The sequence below is a fragment of the Lissotriton vulgaris genome, chromosome 5 (assembly GCF_964263255.1).
Source record: "Lissotriton vulgaris chromosome 5, aLisVul1.2, whole genome shotgun sequence".
NCBI classification, from domain to species: Eukaryota; Metazoa; Chordata; class Amphibia; order Caudata; family Salamandridae; genus Lissotriton; species Lissotriton vulgaris.
The window spans coordinates 1,595,996,973-1,596,022,182 of NC_141693.1; the positions used below are offsets into that span (position 1 = coordinate 1,595,996,973).

The following is a 25,210-nucleotide window of genomic DNA, read 5'->3' on the forward strand; positions in this document are numbered from 1 at the left end:
CGCAGAGCGATCCTATCCCTGTTAGAGGGGACCCAAGCGGACATATGCCTTCTGCAGGAGACTCATCTGCTACGCAAAGATTGTCATAGGCTGCGCTCTGCCAAGTTCCCCAACCAATTCTTCTCTTCAGCAGCGACCAAGACTGCAGGCGTGGCCATTCTTTTAGCTAGCTCTTTCAGGGGCGAGGTGCTGTACAAATTTGCCGAACAAAAGGGGAGGCTTCTAGCATACCGCATGCGACTTGGGGGTATTGCCTTCACAGTTGGCTCCGTTTATAGCCCGAATGATTACCAGGATCGCTTCCTGGATTCAGTGTTGGTAGACGTCACTGCCTCGCCCGATCGCCATATTGTCCTGGGGGGAGACCTGAACGTCGTCTTCGACTCGGCTATGGACAGGTCTGCACAGCGCTCCCCACAGACGGGGGAGCTTTCCCGCGCGGTGCAAGACCGGATTGCAGAGATGGATTTGCACGACCTCTGGCGCGCTATGCACCCCACCGATAGGGACTACTCCTATTTCTCCCATGCGCACCGCACTTATTCGCGGTTGGACTACCTCCTGGTGAATGGCCCGCTACGCACAGCCGCCACGGCGGCGGACATCGGGGTCCTGTCCCTGTCCGATCATGCGCCGGTTTCCGGCGTCTTTGCATGGCCAGTGGCCTCCCCCTCTCGAGGGTCGTGGCGGCTTCGGGATACTCTTCTACATAAGAAGTCGGTTGTGAAGCGAGTGGGGGAGGTCATTCAGGATTATTTGGTCCACAATGGCAACTCCGACACGTCTCAAGCGACGCAATGGGCGGCCTTGAAGGCGGTCCTCAGGGGGGAATTTATCTCCATCTCCTCGGCCGAGAACAGGGAGCGGCAACGTAAGAGGGACGAACTGACTGCACAGGTCAGGGAACTTGAGCAGGTTCACCGCCGTACAGGGGCTCCTCGAGTTTGGAGGCAGCTGAAAGCGGCGAGGAAACTCCTTTCTGCGCTTGACCTAGATCGGGCGGAATATGCTGCTTTGCGTCTGAAGCATGCCTTTTATACGGGCGGGGACAGATGTGGTAAGCTCCTGGCCCATCGGCTCAGGGCTGCACAGCAGCGCAATGTGGTGAAGGAGCTAGTGGGTGCAGACGGGGTTCCTGTTTCCGGTGACGCGGAGGTGGCGGACTCCTTTCGCAGCTTCTACGAAGCGTTATATGCCGCGGAGCCCTCCTCGCCGGGGGACGCTGAGGACTATTTGGAGTCTGTGACTCTCCCGGTGCTAGAGCCCGCCCAGGCGGACCACCTGGAGAGGGATATCCATGTGGAGGAAGTCATCTCCGCTATAGCGCGACTGAAACACGGTAAAGCCCCGGGCCCGGATGGTTATACGGCCTTGTTCTACAAGACCTTCTGCTCCGCTGTGGCACCAATCCCGACTCGCCTGTTCAACTCCTTCTCCGAACCGGGCGCTATCCCGCCGGACCTTCTTTCCGCGACTGTGTCGGTCATTCCGAAACCCGGGAAGGATCAGACCTTGTGTGGTTCGTATAGGCCTATTACACTTCTGAATGTTGATCTTAAGCTCTATACGGGGATTCTAGCGTCCAGGCTTGGACTACACCTACCGGGCCTGGTGGAGGCGGACCAAGCTGGCTTTGTACCCGGTAGACAGACAGTTGACAACACCAAGAGAGTGACGCACATACTAGAAAAGGCCTCACGCGTTCCGGGGGAGCGGATGTTGCTGTCGGTCGATGCGGAGAAGGCCTTTGATAGAGTTCATTGGCCGTACCTTGAGCTGGTTCTCAGGAAGCTGGGAATCGGCGAGAAGTTCCGCACCATGGTCTTCAATTGTTATAAAAGACCATCAGCGTCGGTACGGGTCAATGGGTGCAGCTCTGGTAGTTTTGTCATTGAGCGCGGTTTGCCCAGAGGATTCGCGATAATCCTGACGCTATTGGGGTTCAAATGGGTCAATATATCCATACTGTCAGCCTTTATGCGGACGATGTCCTGCTGACCCTGGATGACCCCTGGAGGTCGCTCCCTGCTTGCGACCAGGAACTGAACGCCTTTGCACGTGTGGCCGGCTTTAAAATGAATATGGCCAAATCGGCCGCCCTGGACGTGTCGCTTGCCGCGGACACCAGGAGAGACCTCCAGCGTCTTTTCCCCATGCAGTGGTCCTCGTCCACGGTGCCATACCTGGGGATCCTGCTAGCGCCTTCGCTGCCTGAAATGGTTAAAGCTAACTACTCTTCCCTTAGCAGGAAGATTAAGGAGGAACTCGGCCGATTAAGGAGGAACTCGGCCGATGGAGCAAGGGCCTGCTTTCGTGGCTGGGCCGTATCGCAGCGGTGAAGATGACGGTGCTGCCCCAGATCCTATACCTTTTTCGCGCTTTACCTCTCCAGCCCCCTGTGGGTTGGATACAGCAAGCGCAGGCCGACATCTCCCGTTTCGTTTGGCAAGGCCGCAAGCCACGGATGAAGAGGGTTCTCTCCACGCTCGCTCCGGAGGCGGGGGGTCTTGGTATCCCGAATCTCCGGAAGTATTTTCAGGCGGCGCAACTCCGATATTTGGTGGAGTGGAGCAGGTGGGAATCTGATGAGCACTGGCTCTTTCAGGATCAGGCGGTGGCGGGCCGTACCCTTCAGGAAGTTCCATTCCTGCGCCGCGCGCATCGCCCGACTAATCTTTACGCCTCCTTTGTCACCCGGGTCCCCCTGCGGGTGTGGGATGCGGTCTGCGTACCCCGTGAATTGACCACCTTCCCCTCACCGTTCACGCCCATAGTTGGTAACCCAGACTTCACCCCGGGTTCAGAGCCGGGAGCTTTTTCCCACTGGGTGAGTGCAGGCTGCAGGGCACTTTTTCAGATTTACGGGCCGGAGGGCGTGCTTCCTTTCCAGCAACTCCGACAGCAATTTGGCCTGACGGAGGTAGACAGATTGCGCTACATGCAGGTCCGCCACTGGGCTCTCCAACCCCAAGTGCGCGATGTCGCAGCCCGTCAAATCACACCTTATGAGCGGTGGCTGATAACCCGGACCTCGGACGCCAAGCTCATTACCGATCTGTATAGATTCCTCCAACCCCCGACGTTTCACTATCATAACCCGGGGAGGGAGCGCTGGCACAGAGAGTTGGGCAGGACACTAAGCCACAGGGAGTGGGACAAGATCGCATATCGGGCGAGGCATTCTGCGTACCACACTGGGCTTACGGAGACCTTTACTAAGGTGTCCACTTATTGGTATTACACCCCGGAGAGGCTCTATGAAATGCACAAACTCACCGACAAGGGATGTTGGCGGGGCTGCGGACAGGAGGGTACTCTATCGCACATTCTTTGGGCTTGCCCGGTACTGACTGCTTACTGGAAAGAGGTCTTGGATGAGGTGGATAGACATTTTGAGATTGAGCTGCCGCGCTTCCCAGCGTATGTTTTATTAGGCCTTCCCAACGACCTAATGTATCCGCTGAAGTCCCGCAGGGGTAGACAGATTGCTATTGCGCTAGGCTCAGCGGTCCAAAATATTCTTGTCCACTGGCGCACCTCCACTACCCCCTCCATTACTGGTTGGCTACATAGACTCTGGCAGGTACTGGGTATGGAGAAGATGTCGCTCACGGTGGCTGGGAATGTAGATCAGTTCGAGGAACTATGGCACCCCTTCCTGGCACTACTGTCCACGGAATTCCGGGAACTCACCTGCCCGAGGTACCTGCGCCTTCTCAGGCTGACGCCACCGGCGACACCGGCGGATTAGGATGAATGGGGAGGGGGGGGATTAGGGGATGGGGGTAGGCTGTTTGGGGCGTATTCTTCTACTACGGGCTATTGGACGGGGAAGTTGGGGTATTGTTTCCTTCCTTTTCTTTTCTTTCTGGGGATAGGGGGCTTGGAGGGACTGCGTTGTGTTTTGTTGGATTGCTGTCAGCTACTCGCGCTCAGCTTTGGATGGGGGGGTTGGGGAACATGAGAGGGTTATGTGCACTGCTTTATTGCCTTACAATTGCTGTTTTCCCCTCCTGGACCACCGACCTCCCTTTTGACCAGAACTGCTGACACACGCCTTTTTTCTTTTCACTGCATTGCATGTAACCTTGACCTCCTACTTCCCTTCCCCATGTTCCTTTTGTTTAATAAAAATGCTTTAAACCTAAAGTAAATGTTTCTAAATCGCAAATTCTCAATGTCTCCATCCCGGACATTGACGTGGTAGACCTGCAGAGAGGCTTCCCCTTCCAATGGATACAATCAACTATCACGTACTAGGGTATACGGCTATCCCTGACCCTAGCCAAGACCCTTTCCTTAAATTATTCCCTATTAGCTGAACAGGTTATTAAGACCCTCTCGACTGGTCCCGCCTTAAATTGGCCTGGTTTGGGAGATTGGCCGCACTCAAAATGACTGTGCTTCCCCGCATACTTTATCTCTTTCAGATGTTACCTCTGAGCCCACCGTCGGGCATGCTGCGGAGACTTCAGGATCTCCTCAACAAGTTCTTATGGAACCACAAGAGGCCTCGCTTTGCGTTTACCGTGACCACTACCCGAAGGCTGCTGGTGGACTGGGTTTCTCGCTGCTCGCTGCATACTTCCAGGCATCCTGTCTTAGGTACATAGTCGAGTGGAATAGGCCTTTGTCCAGTAAGCACTGTAACTTTATGGACCAGTCGGTTCCTGGATGAAATATTTGGCGAGAGCTACAGCTGTCGCGCAAGCATGGGGTTTGTATTCCTCCCCGGTGACATCTCCGACACTAAAAGCTTGGGACCAGCTGGCGCTGCGTAAAGGATGGACTTCCTTCCCCTCCCCAATGACACCCATAGTAGATAACCCTGACTTCCCGCCGGGCTATGCATCACCGGTCTTCCATCGCTGGCGAGAGGAGGGCTGCAAGCGGGTGGGTTCTCTCTTCAATCTAGATGGGCTTATTCAGTTTCCTACGCTGCGTTCGGAATACTTTCAATTGCCCAAGGAGGACGCAAGTGGCGCACTGGTTGACCCGCCCAGCCAATGTAGCCCTCATGTCGCGGCAGCTAACGACCTTTGAACGTTGGCTGGTATGCAAAAAAGATGCCCGGAATCTCATTTCAGAGCTTTACACGATGATTCTGCGCTGCTCGCGGAAGCAACGTACAAAAGCGCAAGTCCGCTGGGATGCGGAGTTAGGGCGTCCTCTGTCGACCAAAGAATGGGAGCATGTGTTCTATAGAGCGCACCACACAACATCTAACACTGCAGGGACTGAATCAGCCTACAAAACAGCGACCTATTGGTACTACACCCCTGCGCGCATCAAGATGTGGGACAAAGCGAAGTTAGGCCTCTGCTGGAGGGGTTGTGGGATGTCTGAGACCGTGATCCACTTGTTATGGTGCTGCCCGAAACTAGAATGCTATTGGGCCACAGTCCTTGACAAGCTAGATGCTGCTTTTCAGATTACACTTCCTCGGCTGCCTGAACACACTCTGCTGGGGCTGCCCCATCCTAAATCTTTCCCTTTGCGCTCACTTAGGGGCAGACAAATTGCATTGGCTTTGCTAGCTGTGAGACAGGTTCATTTGGCTCAGTGGGGTTCCACGGCAATACCTGATTCTCGAGATTGGATCCAATGGTTGTGGCATACCCTTGCTATGGAGTACCTTTCCTTGAGTACAGATGGGAAGGGCTCGAAGTATGCCAGTCTCTGGGGTCTGTTTTTACAGCTCTTGTCCAAAGACCTTCGGGAAGTGACATGCCCGAAGTACTTGCAAATCTTATAACTTATACCCTTGGAACCTGTAGGGGACACACCGGTCACTTGAAGGACCATTACATGCAGTCAGGCTGAGTGGGTGGATCCTTGGGAGTAATTGGGGTGTAGAGAAGCTGATGCGGAGCGGGTGGGTTTGGAAGGTTGGGAGGAGGGAGATTCCGGACGGGTACAGGACTAGGGAGGGGGAGGGCTTGTTTTTCCAGTTTCTTTCTGATTCTTTCCTTATAAAAGCAGTGGCTGTAACTCAGGTGGGGCGGTGGAGTTTCTCCAGTTACGCGGGGTCGACCTCCGGGGTGTAGACCCAGACGCTGTGTCTTTGCTGTGTGTATCCGCCCTGCCGGCAAGTTGATGTAGGCAGCTGGGCTGTGTTCTGAGATGTCCTCTCCACATAATAAAAATTATTGATTCTAAACAGGGGCGAAGGGAGGGGACGGGGCCTGAGGTGACGTGTGCAAACTCACCCTGTGGTGTGTTTTAAGTTGGGGAAATAATTCCCCTTCAATCCTGAGGGACAACTAGCCCACCAGGTGCTTTCAGTAAGCATTAATGTGCTGCGTTGCAGAGAGGTGGTCCAGGTTGTACCCATTTTTATAACTCTCTGCAACAGCTTACTGGAGGTACCTAGTGGGCTAATTTGCTTCTAGTGATCCTCAAGATTCAAGGGTACTCGCAACTTAAAACGGCCACAGGGCGTGTTTACACAGTGGCGAAAGGAGGGGGCGGGGCCTGAGGTAACGTGTGCAAACACGCCCTGTGGCAGGTTTAAAGAGGTAGTTTAATCCCCCTGCCCTATTATATACTAGGAGCTTACAGAGGAGGTCATGCTAATCACAGGGAGACCCCAAAGCATAGTGTTCCCTAGTATATGTAGGTGTTTTCCCTGTATTCTAATTGTCTTTCAACATAGCACTGTCTCTAGGACTGGTTAGTCAGTCAGTTACCACCAGTACCAGTCTGAAAAAGTTGAGGGTACAAAAAGATTTTGCAACAGGGCTTCTTTCTGCTCTTCTGTTTGTTCTTTCTGCACGTTTTCTTTCTTCCTCTTTGTTGACTTCTGTTGCTTCTTTCTGCATTTCTTTTGTCCTTTTGTTTTTAGCATTTAAAAAACCTTTCAAATTCACTGAAAAAAACATAGGTTTCAGGGGCATTTTAGTTATCTGGACATTTCACTCGAACAAAACCAATGAAATTCCCCTGTTATAGTTAGTTCAGCAAACTAACTTGCACGCCGCAATGCACTGCTGATGATGTCACATATTACATCACTCATGACATCGTCAGTGACATCACTGAAGACATCATCCTTGTGATAGAGTGGCAGACCTCCTCTCACCCTAATATAACCTTTGATACACAAAATTCACAAAAATGGACATACCAATACCAGTTACAACCTATTCAGTAATTCCAAGATCTACATACACATTCACTCATTCACCAACAGTCCTATATAGTCACTCAGACATGTACTCACTCATATGTACTCATACACCTATACATCCTGTTGCACACCGCCACTCATTCATATAGTTACTCACACAAAGTCACTCATTGAATAAAGAATCAAACATCCATTTACTTGCATATACAGTTATACACACACCACTACAATTTCTTCTACAGAAATGTACACATACTTACTCTCTTAAACAATCACTTCTAGAAACACATACTTATTTATACAGGAACTCTTCCAATCTCTCTCTCACGTATACTCACTTATATACACTAATACTCACATATACTAGTTTAAAACATAAGTAATTACTAATAAAGACACTATTGAGACAGTCATTCACTCACTAACACACCCATACACACACTCATCCACCCATACAGTCCTGCACACGTTGTCTTCAACATAAAGTGAGTCACTCATTCATACATCTATGCGCTAATACCCCCAACCAACCATACAGACACTCAGACACTCATACTGCTACTTCAAAAAAACTACTAATAACCCATATAGACACTCATGTAGCTACTCACCAACCCATGCAGTCACTTATACACAAAGTAACAGACTGATACAGATATTCAAATATTTAAAACATTACTCGCTAAGCCATGTATTCACTAAGATACACTTAGTCAGATATACAATTAATTTTACAAAAAAACATCCATTTAGACACTTATTTACCCATTTATTCTTCCATCAACCTTGAGATCTAAATATATAAAAAATATTACATTTTCAGAAAGACAAAAATTCACTGGATGATATCATCAGTGATGTCATTTGAGATGTCATCAGTGATGTCACTGACCATGTCATGAGTGATGTAATATGTGCCGTCATCAGCAGTGCATTGCGGGTGGACGAGTTATAGTTAGCTGAACTAACTATAAAGGGGGAATTTCAATGGTTTTGTACGAGTGAAAGGACCAGCTAACTATAATGCCCCTGAAACCTATGTTTTTTTCAGAGAATTTCAAAGGTTTTTTAAATGCTAATTTCCAACTATAACGTGTCTGAAACCTATGGTTTTTTCAGCGAAAATATATATAAAAAAATATCTATCTATCGCTATATATATATATATATATATATATATATATATATATATATATATATATATATATATATATATATATATATATTGGTTGAATAGCTTTATTTCGATATATTATCATATCATAAAAGCATTACAATACAAAAAATGGTTAAAAGTACATTACAAGCTAACAATTCATTCCTCTCAGACAATATACTTTATATGAAATCTACAAAAGCAATAATAAAATATCATAAAAATAGATTCATTTGCCCAAAGAATAAAAACAGATTAGGTGCTGGGTCAAGCAGATCAAATCACTGGAGAAGCAGTTTCCTCACAGATCTTATCCACCATACGCAACCCAAAAATGTTGCCAGGCAACAGGCGAACAAAGGGCGAGCATCAGATCGTAATATACGTAAAGCCTCCAGATGAGATCTAGTGCCAAGGCTCCTGCATAATGGTTTCAGCCATCTGGACCTGGGCGCTGCATAGGCGGGACACTCGAACATTAAATGGGCAATAGACTCAACCCTTGTTTCACAAAAAGGGCAGTACGGTATGGTTTGCAACGGTGGCTTCCAGCTTGATGTTAACTGCCCTAAAGGTAGAACTCCCACCCTGAATTTGAAATACAGCGATCTATCCCCCGGATTAAGAATCAAGTCCAGATAAGGTTCTCTAGAAGGGAGCTCCTTGATTGATAGGAACTCTACAGCAGATCTACATAATTTGGAATCATTCATTCTGCCGTTAGCCACCCATGACCAATATAATTTCTTAAGCATCTGCTTGGGTGGAGCTGTTCTATTAACCCAGGCATCTCCTAGGCCCAGTTCACAAAGAAGCCGCTTAATTTCCCTGAGCCAGCCGACCTTGTGCCACCCTGGTAATGAAAGGAGTTCTCTTAGGGCATCAGCATAGCTGGACAGTTCTGGTACATTCCATATTCGAGCCCATAATAAGAGGGGGCGTAGCCTAGCTTGCTCACTTATTGGGCGTGTACCTGCATCAAGTAAGAGTGGGAGTGTAGGGGTACTGTGTGGTACCTTCATAAGATCTTTATGGAAATTGTTTGAGGTGTGTTAAGGTGTCGACTCTGTACACCCCACAATTCCGCACCATACAGTGCCGCACTCACCACCCTTGCCCTATTGATGTCTAGTATTGCCCCAATGGGTTTAAGGGAAGAGGCACGTTGTTCTTTTAGCAGGGCCCCTGTAACCCTCTTATGTGTCAAAAATACTTTTTGGTGGTGGGCCTTCCAATTCATGGAGTCACAGAGTCGGATGCCTAAATAATCAAACTCCTTTACCCTTTCAAGTGGGACTGAGTCTAAAGTGGGAGGAATTACAGTTTTCCTAGGGGGGTTTAGGACGAGGAATTTGGTTTTGCTTACGTTGATAGCTAGGGTCACAAAAGTCCTTAAAGCTAGAAAGCAACATTTGGATGCCTACTGGGGTTTTTGAGATTAGGAGGGTGTCATCTGCAAATAGGAGGGTTGGTATTTTTCTGCCAGCCAGGGAGGGTGCATCTGCTGGATGTTGTAGAAGATGCTCCACCACTCCGTTAACATAGAGTGAGAACAGAGTGGGGGCTAGCACACAACCCTGGCGGACACCCCCATCTACAGGAATGCGAGATGTTTTTTGCCCCGATCACCCCACCTAATCTGTGCAAAGTTGCTTTCGTGAAACTTAATAAGCAATCCCAGCAAATACGGAGGGATACCCAAACCCTCTAAGACATTCCACAGTTGGTCTCGTGGGACCAGGTCAAAGGCAGTCCGTAAATCTATGAAAACTAGATACAAACTGCCCTTGCCCAATACGACCACTTTCCAATACATCATTAGGAGGCGAAATGTCTGTTCGATGGTGCCAGTTCCTGATCTAAATCCAGCCTGGAAATCTGACAATATCTGGTTTTCTTCAGCCCAGTGCAAGATCCTGCCTAAGACTACTTTGCCCGCTACCTTTTGGGTGGAGTCGAGCAGGCTAATTGGGCGGTAGTTAGCTGGGTCGTCCCGACAGCCTATCTTGAAAATCGGGACGACCTCAGCACCCCTCCAAGAGTCAGGTAGGCAGCCTCCCAACACAGCCTCATTCAGGAGTGAGGCAATAAGTCTACTCCAGACATGTGTGTTTTCCCTCAACAGGTCACCTGGAATGCCATCTGGGCCTGCTTCCTTGTTAGCAACAAGGCATCTGATTGCCTCTTCAATTTCCTTAGCACTGAAGGGGCAATCATTGATTGTGGTGGCAACCGGCAGTCTGGATGGGGGACCAGTGTTTGATTGTAATACACCTAATGGTAAAAAGTAAAGCTTAGAAAAGTGGGCAAACCAAGCCTCCCCAGGGTGGTGCAGGTCAGTTGTGCATCGATGGGCTTATCCCTGGCTCTCATCAGATCCCAGAACCCCTTAGAGTCCTTTTTAGAACTCGCATCCATTAGTTCGCTCCAGAAGTTGGAATCATGTACTTCCCTTGACAAGGCTAAAGTTTTTTTGTAGGATTTCCTAGCAAGTCTGATTTTACCTGGGTCTTTAGATTTTACAGCTAGAATGAGATCCCCTTTGGCAGCCCGACATTCCGAAGAATACCATTTGTCTCTTGCCTTAATTGCGCCTCTCAATGTGGCCCTTACCCTTTTTTGTGGAATTATAAACAGCTCGCTTAGGGCCGAGATGGGTTCTGTGAAGGCCGCAAGGACAGCATGTTTGGTAATTTCCGATGTATCTAGACGCAACTTCACAGCTGTCATTATGGTCTTAGCTTGGGCCATCCTTCCCTCGTCCGCTGCTACTTTAGCCCATTTTAGCCGCCTACCACAGTTTGAAGGGACAAGTTCGTGGGATGATTTCCATGCAAGAGTGGACTTGACTGGGTTTCTGTCGTGCCACAGGGAGGTGAGAGTTAGAGCCAAAGGGTTATGGTCGCTATCGGAAGTCAATAAGACTTCCATATCTTGATGAAACGGCCATAGATTGCGATTCAACAAAATATAGTCAATTCTGGAGGTATGTCCCACCCTGTTATAGGTGTGCGCTCCCCTGGGGTCTGACTTGGAACGACCATTAGTCGCTCTAAGGTCATGTTCCATACAGAGTGAGTTAATATCTATGGCACTCTGGGTCCATTTTTGGATCGGATCTAGGGAGAGCATGGGAATGCCTCTCCTAGCATCATCTTCCCAGGTGTCCAAAATATCCTCGCTGGCCAGAGGTTCAAAGCAGCAATTAAAGTCACCTGCTAGGACAACAAAGGAATCGATGTTACAGGATCCAAGTTCATTATTTAATCCTGTTGAGGATAGTGTTGAGGCCCCTCCCCTGGCCCTCCTTAAGTAGAGGTTAAACACTTCTAACTTCCTGCCCCCATGGCACTGTATTGTTATTCTCTGGAGATCAGGAGATTGCGTGGTTTTATGACTTATGCTTAAACCCAATGCAATGCAAACCCAAATGAGAAGGCCGCCAGACGGGCGACCTTTGCTGCCCTGGTGTTGGGAGGCGGGAACAAAGTAGGTTGTATAACCTACCCTGTGCCTAGGTTCCAAGCACCATGTTTCTTGCAAGAGACAAATACCGAAGGGATCCACAAAGGAATTCCACTCTGGATTGTCAAAATTGCGTGCAAGCCCTGCCACATTCCAACTTAGGATCTTCAGCTGTGTTATACCTGAGGTATCCTGCCTGGGCAAGGTGGCAAAAACAGGGGGATCAGGCTCCAACCCTGACACCACTACGTCAACTCTGTTTAGCATTAAGGAGGACTCATTCTGGGTTCGATTGATTGCCCTGGCTGCGGTAGGTCGTTTCCCATCGGGCAGGGCCAACTGGTGGAGTGACATGGAGGTCATGGGGGGTACAACTATCTCATGCACTACTGCATGGGTTCTAAGATTATTTAAAGAATTCAACGCCCCCTGTGCTAACGGGGCCTGTACCGTTGGTTGCGGAAATGGGGTGAAGATGGTATCATCAGGTTCAGCTGTCAGGAATAAAGAATCTGAGACCCCAGGGGCTAAGGGAGCCTTTGTAGGCGGTGGAGAAACAGCTTGCCTGAGGAGTCAATCAACTTCAAGACAGCCAAACCTGTTCAAGGTTGGTGCCCCAAGCCAGGGTCTGATTAGATCTTGCTCTTTATTTAAGTACCCCCTCCGAGACTGATGGTGTACCAGTGACCAATCACCTCCCGGAGTGTGTATAGTGCGCGGAGGGTAGAAGAAAGACAGTGGCCTAGGTACAATGGGTGAGCCTTCGCCATCAATGGGCCATGAGCAAATATGATGGGCCGTGTATGGATCCTCGAATGTTACCACTATACAGTCATCAGGACTAGATTTCCTTGAAGGACCTACCCAAGGAACTCGACGGACCATTAGAACTCTACTTCTCCGACCATTTGGAATCGGTCTGTTCACGTTGAGCCAGTGCATGATCTTATTCTTCAGGGACCAATGGTTCTCGTGGTGGTCATTTCCAATCTGGGGCACACCCGTCAACACCACCACGTAGTCATTGGCCTCTGGAGGAAGATCAATATAGCCCCCTCGAAAATTATTCTTATTGCGTGGGCCCTGGGTGGGTTGGTGGACAACTTTGCTGGCATTTGTCCTTAAGGGAGCACCAGCATTGGTATATACAGGGGTTTGGGTGGTAGGGGGCTTGGATGTCCTAGGTGGAAGATCAGAGGTTTTTCGGTCAACACCCATGGTTCGAGGTTTAGGAACAGACCGTGTTATAGCAGATGCCAGAGGGGGAAGTTGTGAGGTCTGTGGGACTGGGTCTTTCTCTAGAAGACCTTGGTTTTCGAGACCTCGCAAGCCAAGAGTGACCAAGGCTATAATACTCTTTTCCATCTCTAGCAGATTATTTTCAATGCGTGAAAGTCTTGGGTCCAAGGGAGAAAGGAGCTTCTTTAAAGTTTCCCAAACTATACCTATAAACTCCCCATCCCTCCCTTCCTGACCCTCTGAATGTAATCCAACTTCCTCTGCAATTGTGTTGTCAATAATGGATGCAGAGGCTGCACCATCTCTATCTTCCTCTCGGAATACCTGTGGCGAAGAGGCACACCCTCCTGAAGCGTTAGTCACAGGAAAACTTCCAGCATTAAACTGATGTGCCACAGCAATTTTAGCCTTCTTACGTGAGTAAGCGGACCTTGAATTACGTTTTCTTTTGTGTAGTTTACCTTTGGAGTTATTGCATGCAGATTTATCGGGTATTACCAAAGTAGGAGGTTTAGTAGTAGTTTGCTGATCGGGGTAGCCACGGGTGGATTCAAGTTTTCACACTGGGTTATGGGACACAAGGATGGAGGTGAGACAAGTGACGCCGGAGTGTGATGGACGTCTGCCTGCATAATTACGCAGAGCGGAATTGCCAGACGCTCCGGAGTTCTAGCAGATGCTATATGACCCAAGGAGGATTTTTTAGAATTGGCAATGTCCTGCGACAATCTTCTGGCAGCAGCCAAGTCCAGGGAGACACGAGTTTGCAGTTTGGTAATTTCCTTGTCTATAGCTAGATTAGTGCGAGTGATAAAATCGTCCATAGGGCCGTTTGTTTGCGGCCCCCCCTTAGCAGCCCTACTACGGCTTGCCCGAGTGCACATATCTAGACAAGGAAGGCAACCCGCCTATGCAAGAAGGGGGCTCTATAAACAAAGCAAGTGGCCGAGCAAAGGGCAATAGGGGATGGCCCAGTCCAGTCCTCTCCGTACTCGAACGGCCTCAAACGGCCCGCTCTTTGCCCGGTCTTCGTCCCGCGCTGCGGGAGTTTGAGACTGTGATATAGGGGGCGTGTTGGGCAGGGGGCGGGCGAGCAGGGAGAGCGGACCGGATGCTGGTTACCGGTCTCGCAGGGACTCCTGGTTGTTGGAGTCCCCGCACGCTCGCAGCCCCGCCGAGCCTCACGCCCAAGCCGCCTTGCTGTTCCTCTTCCTTAGCTGTCGAAGCCGCACGTACTCCTGTGCAAAGCGGCACCCGCGGAGCGGGTGCGGCGAGATGTGGATTAAATCACCTTGTGCAAAGCCGCCTGGTGAGAGATGCCTCCGTGGGTGAAAAGACTGGTGTCCCAGCGAGGGAAGGTGCAGGGCGCCTTTACAGTCCTCAGGTGGGCGGGGGGCCGGCCAGCAGGGAGAGCGGACCGGATGCTGGTTACCGGTCTCGCAGGGACTCCTGGTTGTTGGAGTCCCCGCACGCTCGCAGCCCCGCCGAGCCTCACGCCCAAGCCGCCTTGCTGTTCCTCTTCCTTAGCTGTCGAAGCCCCACGTACTCCTGTGCGAAGCGGCACCCGCGGAGCGGGTGCGGCGAGATGTGGATTAAATCACCTTGTGCAAAGCCGCCTGGTGAGAGATGCCTCCGTGGGTGAAAAGACTGGATATATATATATATATATATATATATATAGATATATATAGATATATATTTATATATATAGATATATATATAGATATATTTATATATATATATATATATATATATATATATATATATATATATATATATATATATATATATATATATATATATATCTCACATTAGTTGCTCCCCTTCTGTACCTCAGGACCCGTGAAGGGTGGCGTGAACGCCGGCGGAGCTCACCAGCTCGAATCAATCCTTTCCTCGGCCATTGCAAAGCTTGTGCCAACAGCAGAAGCCACACAGAGGTGAATTACAATGGGATATCTAAAACTATCACTCAGTTTCTTACGTGTAGCTCTACTTTTGTGATATATGCCATTATTTGCGCATGCTACAAGTGGTATATCGGCAGCAATACATGCATGGCCAAAAAACGAATTCTTGAACACACCAGGGCCATTTCCAATTTTGACCCCAAGTACCATGTAGCACTTCATTTCAGAAGCCACCATTTTTCTAATCTGAAAGATCTGAGTTTTATCATTCTCGAACAGATTGTAAAGAATCCATGGGGGGGGGGGGGGGGGGGGGAATAGAGTTTTACTGCTTCGACAACGTGAATCCAAGTTAATCATTGATTTTTCCAGCAAAGACCCTGGGGGACTTAACCAGGATGAAGAACTATCAGTTCACTTAAAAACATGATGTGTCTGAATTTGATGGTTTTCTCTTTATGCCCCTGTCGTTCTTCTATTTTTCTTTCTATTGATACTAGCAGCATGTGCCCTTGTTGTTTATGTATCCTAGATATTACATCATCATCATGTGTCATTCATGGCTATTTCATTTACATGCATATACATTGTATTGGGACATTCTGTTAGTCTGTATTGCAAACTACAGTCCATACTTTTGTGTTTTCTGCTTGAAGTAGGATTTAATAGAGCAGCCCCACCGGTGTCCATTCCATCGGACACAGTCCCCCTACGCAAGCGTGCTGTACCCCATCTCATGAAGACACAAGAAGCAAGCTTTCATGTAATGTATGTCACCACTTATTTCATGGACGCTGCGCAGGGTGTGATTCACATTCTAAAGTTACCTTCAACAAGCCTGGCAAAATCTACATCAGCTGCGTGGCCACGACGCTGGCTCGCCGAAGGCCAGCCAGTCTGCCCCCATCCACGCCTGGACCGCGCCCAGCGACAGACCCCCTGGACCCGCAAACGCCACAATGACCGCCCTCCACTATGACGCCAGCACCCTCCACACGCTCAACACCGGACAAGCAGACTCCTGCTTCCTGGCCGCCCGAGGCGCACCCAAGGACCCTTCTCCTGCCGGAGCTGCAGCTTCACCAGCCTCCGAGCCACCAAACCGCCCACCGAGAGAGGACGCAACCACCTTAGATGCATACTTCTAAACACCTGCTCCGCCCGCAAGCACGCCATCGAACTCTGGGACCTGCTCAACACATCCTCCCAGCACATCGCCTTCCTGACGGAGACCTGGCTGAATGTCACCTGGGCACCCGACATCGCCATAGCCATCCCGGACAGCTACAATATCGCCCGTAGGGACTACACCAACGAAATAGGAGGACTCGCCATCATCCACAGGAACACCCCCAGGGTCTCGACCAGCACCAATGACACCCTGAGCACTGCTGAAAACCTTCACTTTCAGATCCACACTGACCCCAATACCACCCTTAGAGGAACACTCGTCTACAGACCCCCACACGGACCCTGGCCTCAGTTCAGCGACTCCATCGCCGACTTAGTCAGCACGCACACTCTCACCTCCGCAGACTACATCCTCCTCGGAGACCTGAACTTCCACCTCGAGAACAACAGCAGCAACTCCACCTCCCTGATCGCCAACCTCGGACTCAGACACCTCATCACAAAGCCCACCCCCTCCGCCGGGCACATGCTCGACCCCATCTTCTCCGCAAGCACCCATGTCACCTTCAGCCACACCACCGAACTCCACTAGACCGACCATCGCTGCATCCACTTCTTACAGACACCCAACCATGCACAACCGCACTCAACGGACCCCCCGCCACAGCAGCAGCAAAGTCACTTAAGACCAGCTAAACACCGCCCTCGCTTGAAGCCCACCTTCCGACCCCCATCGACACCAACACTGCCGCCCGCAACCTCAGACAATGGATCGACGACTGTGCCAACATACTCGCCTAATCAAAGAACCCTCCAACAGATGCACCAACAGGAAAGCCAGCTGGTTCACCGCCGTACTCAAGGCCTCCAAGCAGACCTGTTGAAAGCTAGAGAAGAAATGGCACCAGGAACAGACACCGGACAGATACAAAGCCCACAAGAACGCCATCCGCAGGCACCATCACCTCATCCGAACCGCCAAAAGGACCTCCTTCAAAGACCGCCTTGACAACAACGCACACAACAGCAAAGAGCTCTCCAACATTGTGAAGGAACTTGCCAACTCCAGCGGCAACACCAATGACATCCCACCATCGCAAGACCTATGAGATTCCCTAGCCACCTTCTTCCATCGCAAGATTGCAGACCACCGCCCACCGTCTGTACCAACCCACTGCTCGCCTGGACCCACGTAAACAACGACACAACCAAAATCATGAACATCTTCCACTCCGGCTCTCCGTCAGACCCTGCCCGCACCACATCTTCAAAAAAGGTAGCACCACCATCGCACCCCATATCCGCAAGGTAATCAACAACTCCTTTAATACCGCAACCTTCCCGGAGAGCTGTAAGCACGCCGAGAGCAACGCCATACTCAAAAAAAAAAATAAGGCGGACCCAAGGGACCTCAAGAACTTACGGCCCATCTCCCTACTCATGTTCCCAGGAAAGGTCATCAAAAAGAGCGACAACAGACAACTAACCCGCTACCTCTAGGAGAACATCCTGGACCCATCCCAGTTCGGGTTCCGCAGCAACCACAATACCGAAACCGTCCTCATCGCCGCCACTGACAACATCGGGGCCCTGCTGGACAACAGAGAAACTGCACCCCTCATCTTCCTGGACCTCTCAGCGGCCTTCGACGCCATCTGCCACCAACCTCTACGCACATTCCTCCACAACGCAGGGATCCGAGACAAGGCCCCGGAATGGACCACCTTCTTTCTCTCCCGCAGAACCCGGAATGTCCGTCTCCCGCCGTTCCGATCCAAAGTCTCCGAGCTCTGCGGCATACCCCAAAGATCATCCCTCAGCCAAACACTGTTCAACATCTACATGGCACCGCTCGCCCACATATTGAATCACACGATCTCAAAATAATCTCCTACCCTGACGACACCCAGCTGATCCTCTCCCTTACCAAGGACCCCTCCACAGCCAAAACCAACCTCCACGAAAGAATGAAGGCCGTCGTTAAATGGATGAAGGAAATCAGACTGAAACTGAACTCTGACAAGGCGGAGGTACTCATCTTCGGTTCCACCCCATCCGCCTGGGACAACTCCTGGTGACCGACTACTCTGGGAGCAGCACCAATCCGCACGCAACCTGGGGTTCATCTTCGACTCAGCACTCTCCATGACCAAGCAGGCAACACCCTCTGCATGCTCCGCAAGATCTACAGATGGATTCCCACCGAAACCAGACGGACGGTCACCCAGGCCCTCGTCAGCAGCAGGTTGGACTACGGCAACGCCCTTTCCGCAGGAGCCTCAACTAAACTCCTGAAACTAATACAGAATGCCTCTGCATGCCTCATCCTCGATGCCCCTTGCCGCAGCCACATCACACTCCACGAGAGACCTGCACTGGCTACCCATCAAAAAGAGGATCACCTTTAAGCTCCTCACCCATGCAAACAAGGCACTCCACAACACTGGACCTAGCTACCTCTACAGACAACTCACCTTCTACACCCCAACCCGCTAGCTCTGCTCCGCCGACCTCACCCTCGCCACTATCCTCCCACATCTAATGAGCAACCTCCGGCGGCAGATCATTCTCTCACCTCGCCACTAAGACATGGAACACCCTCACCATCCACTTGCAGCAGACCCAGGACCTGCTAACCTTCAGGAGACTTCTCAAGATGTGTGTTGGAGCAGTAGCACCTCCTAGGGCCTTGATATCCTCTCAGTTGAGTAGTACGCTTCACAAATGATTGATTGATTGCGCTACATAGGAGGTGGTCTGACAAACTCTTCCCCTGCAAGCCTGACAAACTCTTCATGTGTGCCCAACTGCATTGTGTATTTGCATGCTGCACCTGGTAAGCCTTTTTGCCTACAACCTGATTGACGTTACCATGGGAGCTCAGGTTTCTACTCCCCAGGACTTGTGCAGCGGCACCCATGACAGCACAAAAACAGTTTGATGGACGTACGACATTTCAACTTTCAGGGTGGTTTTTCCCTGGCTGTGACTTACGGAATGAAACCAGGTGTGAAGACTGACAGTAGCGGTGTCTAAAGTGCTCCTGCGGTCACTGTCAGCTGAGATAGTGTTTGGTCTTTGATTGTTAGGCAACGCTGAGACCTCATTTCTGCAGCGTTACCCAACCGACAACTTCATGTTTAAAATAAAATGAAGCTTGTGACTAGTCCTGCACGCGCTTACCTTATATAGCTTCTTCATCTCGTACAGTCCTTTCTGTGCAGCGCCCTACGTCAGCTATTGTGACGGACATGTTCTCTTCAGATCCGGCGATCCCGTCTGATGTTTTGGGGCATGCTGATGTCCGGAGCCACCCGGCGCGGAGTGATACAGCGTGCCTCCATCTTGGGTTTCCTCGCTTCAACATACTCGATTGTGTACTTGCCAACCATGCCTTTGTCAAAGTTGTAAATGCAGGAAGTGAGGCGTTTCAATAAAGTTATTATGAAGTTTATGCCTCACATGAATGCTGCGGAGAAGGAATTGGCTACACGTCTTCTCTGCTTGTTTGCCTGCAGTCTGCTTTCCATAGACCACTTTTCATCCTTTGGCAATTTCTTGGTTGGTACTCTGGTGCATAGTCGGGGGTCCTAAAACAATCTTCCTACTAAAAGGAACTTGAGGAGGGTGTCTTGTAAGACTGTTAGGCCATACGTACGTGCGTAGAACAGCAGCTTGTGGACACTGCACAACACTTCCTCTGGAAGAATGACAGTAACTTATTTGTGTAAGTCATTGCTCACAGCTGTTGCGTACCCCAGATAAATGACTGATGTGAACTCCTGTTACATGCTAGGAATGTTGTCATAAGCGATACATGGGAGTTTGTGTAATTGACTTTAACATGGTTAAACTTGTTCTACTAATTATTACAGTGTTTTAACAGAGTGATCATTACTAATTGTAACAGGTTTGCATTGTTTACAGTTTTTTTTAGAGGAGTAATTTTACATGCATGTGTATTGGTCCCATAACTACACTTTTTGTGGATTAAATTCACACTGTCCTTTACATGAGGGTTGACTTGGCGCTAAAGTACCTTGTCTTTTTTTCACATTTACTTCATTTTCTCGGATCCGGGGTAGGTTTCTGAGTCCAGTTCCTATTTCTACATTGCCGGTTTTAGTGACCTCACTTGGGGGTTGACGTGTTGCAACAAGATACTTTCCTTGTGTGCGTAAAACACCTTGTGTCGCACGATCAATTTTGATGCATGTTTGGGTTTCCTGCATGCATGAGACACTGTGTGCCTCATGCTATTTGTTTGCTGAAGGGGTGTGTCCCCTGTGTGCATAAGACACCTTGTGCTGCATGTTTTTTTTTTGTTTGTTGCAGGGTTTTGTCCTTGTGTGACTCCTCACACAGAGCAAATACATTTTTTACAGGTTGTTAATGGTGAGGGCAGGAAAATGGGTTTCAGTCTCATTTGCTCATTTATGCATGGATTTTCATCCTTTTTGCATTTGTTAACCATTTCTATTCCTAGGTATAAGTCATGGGTTCGGACCCATATAATCTGGTTAACGTTAACTAATCTCCCTCTGGAATTCGGAGATATCATGGGTTCTTACCCAAATATGTTTGTTGACATTGGCTAACCTGCTCAGGGTTCTTAGTCACTTGTTTCTTTTCATGTGTGTGGTATGGGTTTAAGTCCCATTACGGCATTGCTCTCAGTGTCAACTCCAGATTACGTTGCCTGAATATGGCTTATCGATGCATGGTTATTGTACCATGTTCACATGCGTTGGGTATATATTTTGCAGTGCGCGCGTTACCCTAATCACACTCCTATTTCCATTGTTATCCCGACGTCATATTTTCTCAATATTGCATTGTTTGATTTTTGCTACATAATATTATGTTCTAGTTTTTTCACTTAGTTTTATTTTTCATCTGTTCTCTGACTCTTATGTTTTCAGTTTCTGGTCTATTACCTTTTTCCCAGTTTTGTTTCAGTTATCCTGTTTTCTTTCTCTTATTGTCCTATGTGCTTGTTTTTGTTTCTCTCTTGCTTGCCTGATCATGTCAGTGTCTGGGTTCATCCCAGTGTTGTTTCCTTTCTATTTCTTGCATCCTCACCACATGCTTGCCTGCCAGCTAGTGTGCTTGGGAGTTGGTCATTGGTGTGTTCGTGTTCTCCCTTTTTCTTTGTAGAAGGGAGGATGGGTTATTCCTGTGTTTCTACATCTCTTGTTTTTTTCTTTGAAGTTTTCATAGTCTCTTTTGTTGTCCCTTCGCTTCATTCTTCTCGTTACTTTTGTATAATTATTTTGCCTTCTTTATCTCAGGCTCTCCACTTTAGTTTCTATTTTGTTTTCCCGTATAAGAAAGGGGGATATGTTGTATCTTGCTTTTGTAAATGTAATGTTAATAAACCACCAGTGGAATGTTACTGTGATGATGCTATTCAGAATGTTGGGAATCTGTTACAGCAGTCGAAGTTGAGTGGGCTGAGCAGCATGCTGGCTGCTCCTGGTGGGGTTTGTACCAACCGATCTTCATATCTTGTATCCATCTACATTAAATCATCTTTAACTATACTACTCGTGTGGCCGTCAATTACTACCTAGTGGAAGGAATCAAAAAATAAAGAAGAAAACGTACACAAGCAGTACAGCAGGAATATTAGCATTGAACTGAGAAGGCCACTAGAGCAGTGTAGGGGATGCTGGGTAAACAAGGACCAACAAAAAGTAGACACTAGCCAAGAGTGGGGAAAAACAATTAGAGGCGGACAGAGATGGGTAAAATTGTCAAGATTGTTTTACAGTGCAAGCAGTCTATTGGTGGGAGAAGGATACATCTGAGCCAAAAGCATGTGGTTCAACACAAATACTTTTCTGAGCGGAGGATGGTAACAAATTTATGCATAATTGTAAATAGGGAACCAAAGATCACTCTTTCAGAAACTCAAGGACCATTTGAAATACAGAGGCAGATGTATGGTGGAAAGGATACACAAACAGGTGCAGTAAGTAGATAAGCCAAAGAAAGTTAAAAAGTCCTGAAAGCCCACTGTTGATTTGTTAAGAAGGGCATGCTTGGAGTAACGAATTTGTACTTACAAGTTGTGGGAAGAGCTTTTCTGGTGGAAGGTGCAGCGCCAGCATATCAATCACCTAAAAATGAGAACATTACTCAAAATTAACAGCACAATTAATTGCTAAATTAATCTTTATGGTGAATGTGTTACTATATTTTGTTGTCAGAGTGAGATGTGAAAAGAGGAATATAACATCTGCAGTTGCACGGTACAGTAAGAGTGATAAAATACAATTAGGAGGAGCAGTGCATAGAAAAACACTGGTGGTAATCTAAAATCCCAAATTGGCTAGGTGAGCAGTGCTCTTCGTTTACACTTATGACAGATATCAAAAGAAAAGATTAGTTAACTGTAGCTATGACAGCATGGTAGGAATCTTCACTGAAGTTATAACCTTTGAAAAATTACCCACAGTCTGCACAAACCCCAAAACAACTTTCTGCATTGCCATTCTCATGAGTTTAACATTCGAGAAGAATTCACATAAAATTCTGCCCAATGGAAGCATATCAGAGATGTAATTGTCTCCTGAATGTTCCAAATGTTGATGTGGAATTTCTTACTTTATTACTTTACATCATCTCTCATCTAAGATCTCCTTCAGCACTGATGTGAATAAAGGTAAAAACAAAGCCTGATATACTTATATTAGGGGTAGACAAAAAGAAGGCCTGCCTTTTAAGATCCATGTTGGCACACCTTTCCACAGTGCATCTCAGTGGCTGTATCCAGTCAAAGCCAGTTGTTTTGCAAACCAAACATATCAATAACTGATTATTCGAGCATAAGAACAACCAGGGAGGCGGGTGGGTTGCTCATGACTTCAATGATAATTCTTACGATGCAGAACCAGGACTACAGGTCATCTGCATCTTAGGAGATTCACTGATAGTCATAAACACATGAACAGTGTAGCCAAAGAACAGTAAATTATTTGGTTGTTAGGTCAAAGAAGTAAAATATACGTGAACACTAATTAAAAAAGTTTTTAAAGCATTTTTGACCAACTTTAGCCTTTGTCTGTTTCTACACAGCAGTGGTTGGCTTCCATGTTGCTGTTTTACAAATGTCTGCATTTAGAGCAGGTCAAAACCAGGCTGTGGTTGCAGCCTGCTCACTTGTAGTGTGGGTCTTGAGTGCATCTGTACATGGTTTTGCTGAAAGCTAGTAGGAAAGCAACAATACTACTATCCATTGGGCAATAGACTGTTTAGAAGAAAACTGACCTTACCTAACATGATCATAATTCACAAGTAAATGATTAGTCTTTAGACTTATCTAAATAAAAACGTAGCACCGTCCTAACTTTTAGAGTCTTCTCTCTGCTGGTATAGATAGGTTAGTAAATAAAGTAGGAAGCGTTGTCAGATTTATGTGAAAACCTGATACTACTTTGAATAAAAAGAACAGGTTTTTTTGTTTAAATCTTTTTATTGGAAGTTTTAGACTTCTAAAATATTTAATATTTTCCAATGCACAGCATATCAACAATAAAGCCACCTTAATAATATGAAGAAAACATTGCAATCTTTCAGTAGTGCAGGACTTATCAGTGATACCATTTTAAAAATGGCACAATATGTTGATAGAAAACAAATATACTAATATTTCTGCCAATTTATGTAACCCGCCCCCCCCCCCCCCCAACCACTACCAAGGGAATGGTGCATGTCCACCACTTGTCTTGCACGTTATGAGAAAACAGAATTTCTCAACCACCGAATCCTAGCTCCCAGCCCATGTCTAAGGGGAAGAGTGTACCTACCCCCTCTGAGGAGGTGCCCATTCCATAACTCTCAATCCAAGAGGTCCAGAGCCTTCCATCTGAGCAGAAGCATAGTGTTAGAGAGGCCCCTGCACATAATCCCATTGATAGACTTCCATTTAGCTACAAAGCACAGTGGGGTAACATTCAGATTATTAGTCATTTCTGCCATGGCAAAGATTGTACAGAGTCTATGATAACACTAGGTGACTGGCAGGGTATTAGTCTTCAAATAAAAGGCTACCATTAGTTTAGCTGCCCCAAACACTGTGCCAATCATTTTTTGGCAAAATTTCAAATGTGTTGGTCTCAGACAAAGCAAAATAACGTAAGGGGCCAAGGGTATCTGATATCCTAAGATCTCTTTTAAGAGGGCCATCATCCCATCCAAAGGAGACATACCTTCTGGCATTCCCACCAGGGGCTCTATTATAAGAGGGCACACTTTTCCTGTTTGTGCCACAGCACACCATTTAGAAAGTGTGCCAGGTGTAAACAGGAAAAGTGCACCCTATCATGAAGAATGTGCTGCTGTCCTCAGGGCAGCACATTCAAGAGAAATACAAAACAACTGTTTAAAAGCTGCTCAGTGTTTCTCTGTGCAGGCGGATATGAGATCCCCTAGCAGGTTGCTGCAGTGACTCACTTTACCCGCCTGCAAGGGGATGTCTGGGGGTGGCCATTGGACCCCCTTTCATCCCTCGAAAGAATGATGAATTTAACCCAGATCTCTTGACTGGGGGTGAATGTTTTGATTTGTTCTGCATTCCGTCCATCAATTGTGTGTTTTTTGCTTTCTCGCCATAAGTGCATCAGATATGCCCAGACGTGGGTCCCGGATTCACTGTGCCACTGGAATCAAGCTATCATGGCTGAAGAGGGGTGAAACCCCGAAACCGGTCCTAGGATGCTTGTTTCCGGTCCAGGGAGGACCTGGCTTGGCAGTTCGGGCTGAACTGTTCCCATGAGGCACAGGAGCAAGACTGATTTGCATATTGCCAGGTCTAAATTGGGGTGGCCTGGTGAGCAAAAGAATGATGGATTTAACCAAGATCTCTTGACTGGGGTGAATGTTTCGATTTGTTCAGCATTCCGTCCATCAATTGCGTGTCTTTTGCACATCTAAAATACGGTACAGGCGCAGAGGTAAAGGGAATAACCCATGCAAATGAGGGAATGCCCTCTTGAGAAAGCACTGGCGCTACATGTGCGCCATCGCTTTCAGTATTACAGAACGGGCCCCCTTCTCTAATGGCAATGTGCCTCTGGGGAATCGAAGTGTTGAACGCATACCTGTTGCGCCCATGGGGCTCATTCTATAATATGGCCTCAGATGTGCATTCTGTCACCTTTAGTCCTACAACTCCTC

The 25,210-nt window shown here is 48.1% G+C and overlaps 1 protein-coding gene across 1 annotated transcript in view; it reads right to left on the reverse strand.

Annotated features, from left to right (window-relative positions):
* The window catches only part of IPO4 (importin 4), a 2,281,504-nt gene that overhangs the window by 1,458,673 nt on the left and 797,621 nt on the right, over positions 1–25,210 (reverse strand). Inside the window, exon 11 of the mRNA XM_086923725.1 lies at positions 22,099–22,152. Coding sequence (XP_086779851.1) covers positions 22,099–22,152 — 54 coding nt within the window. The remainder of the gene's footprint in view (positions 1–22,098; positions 22,153–25,210) is intronic.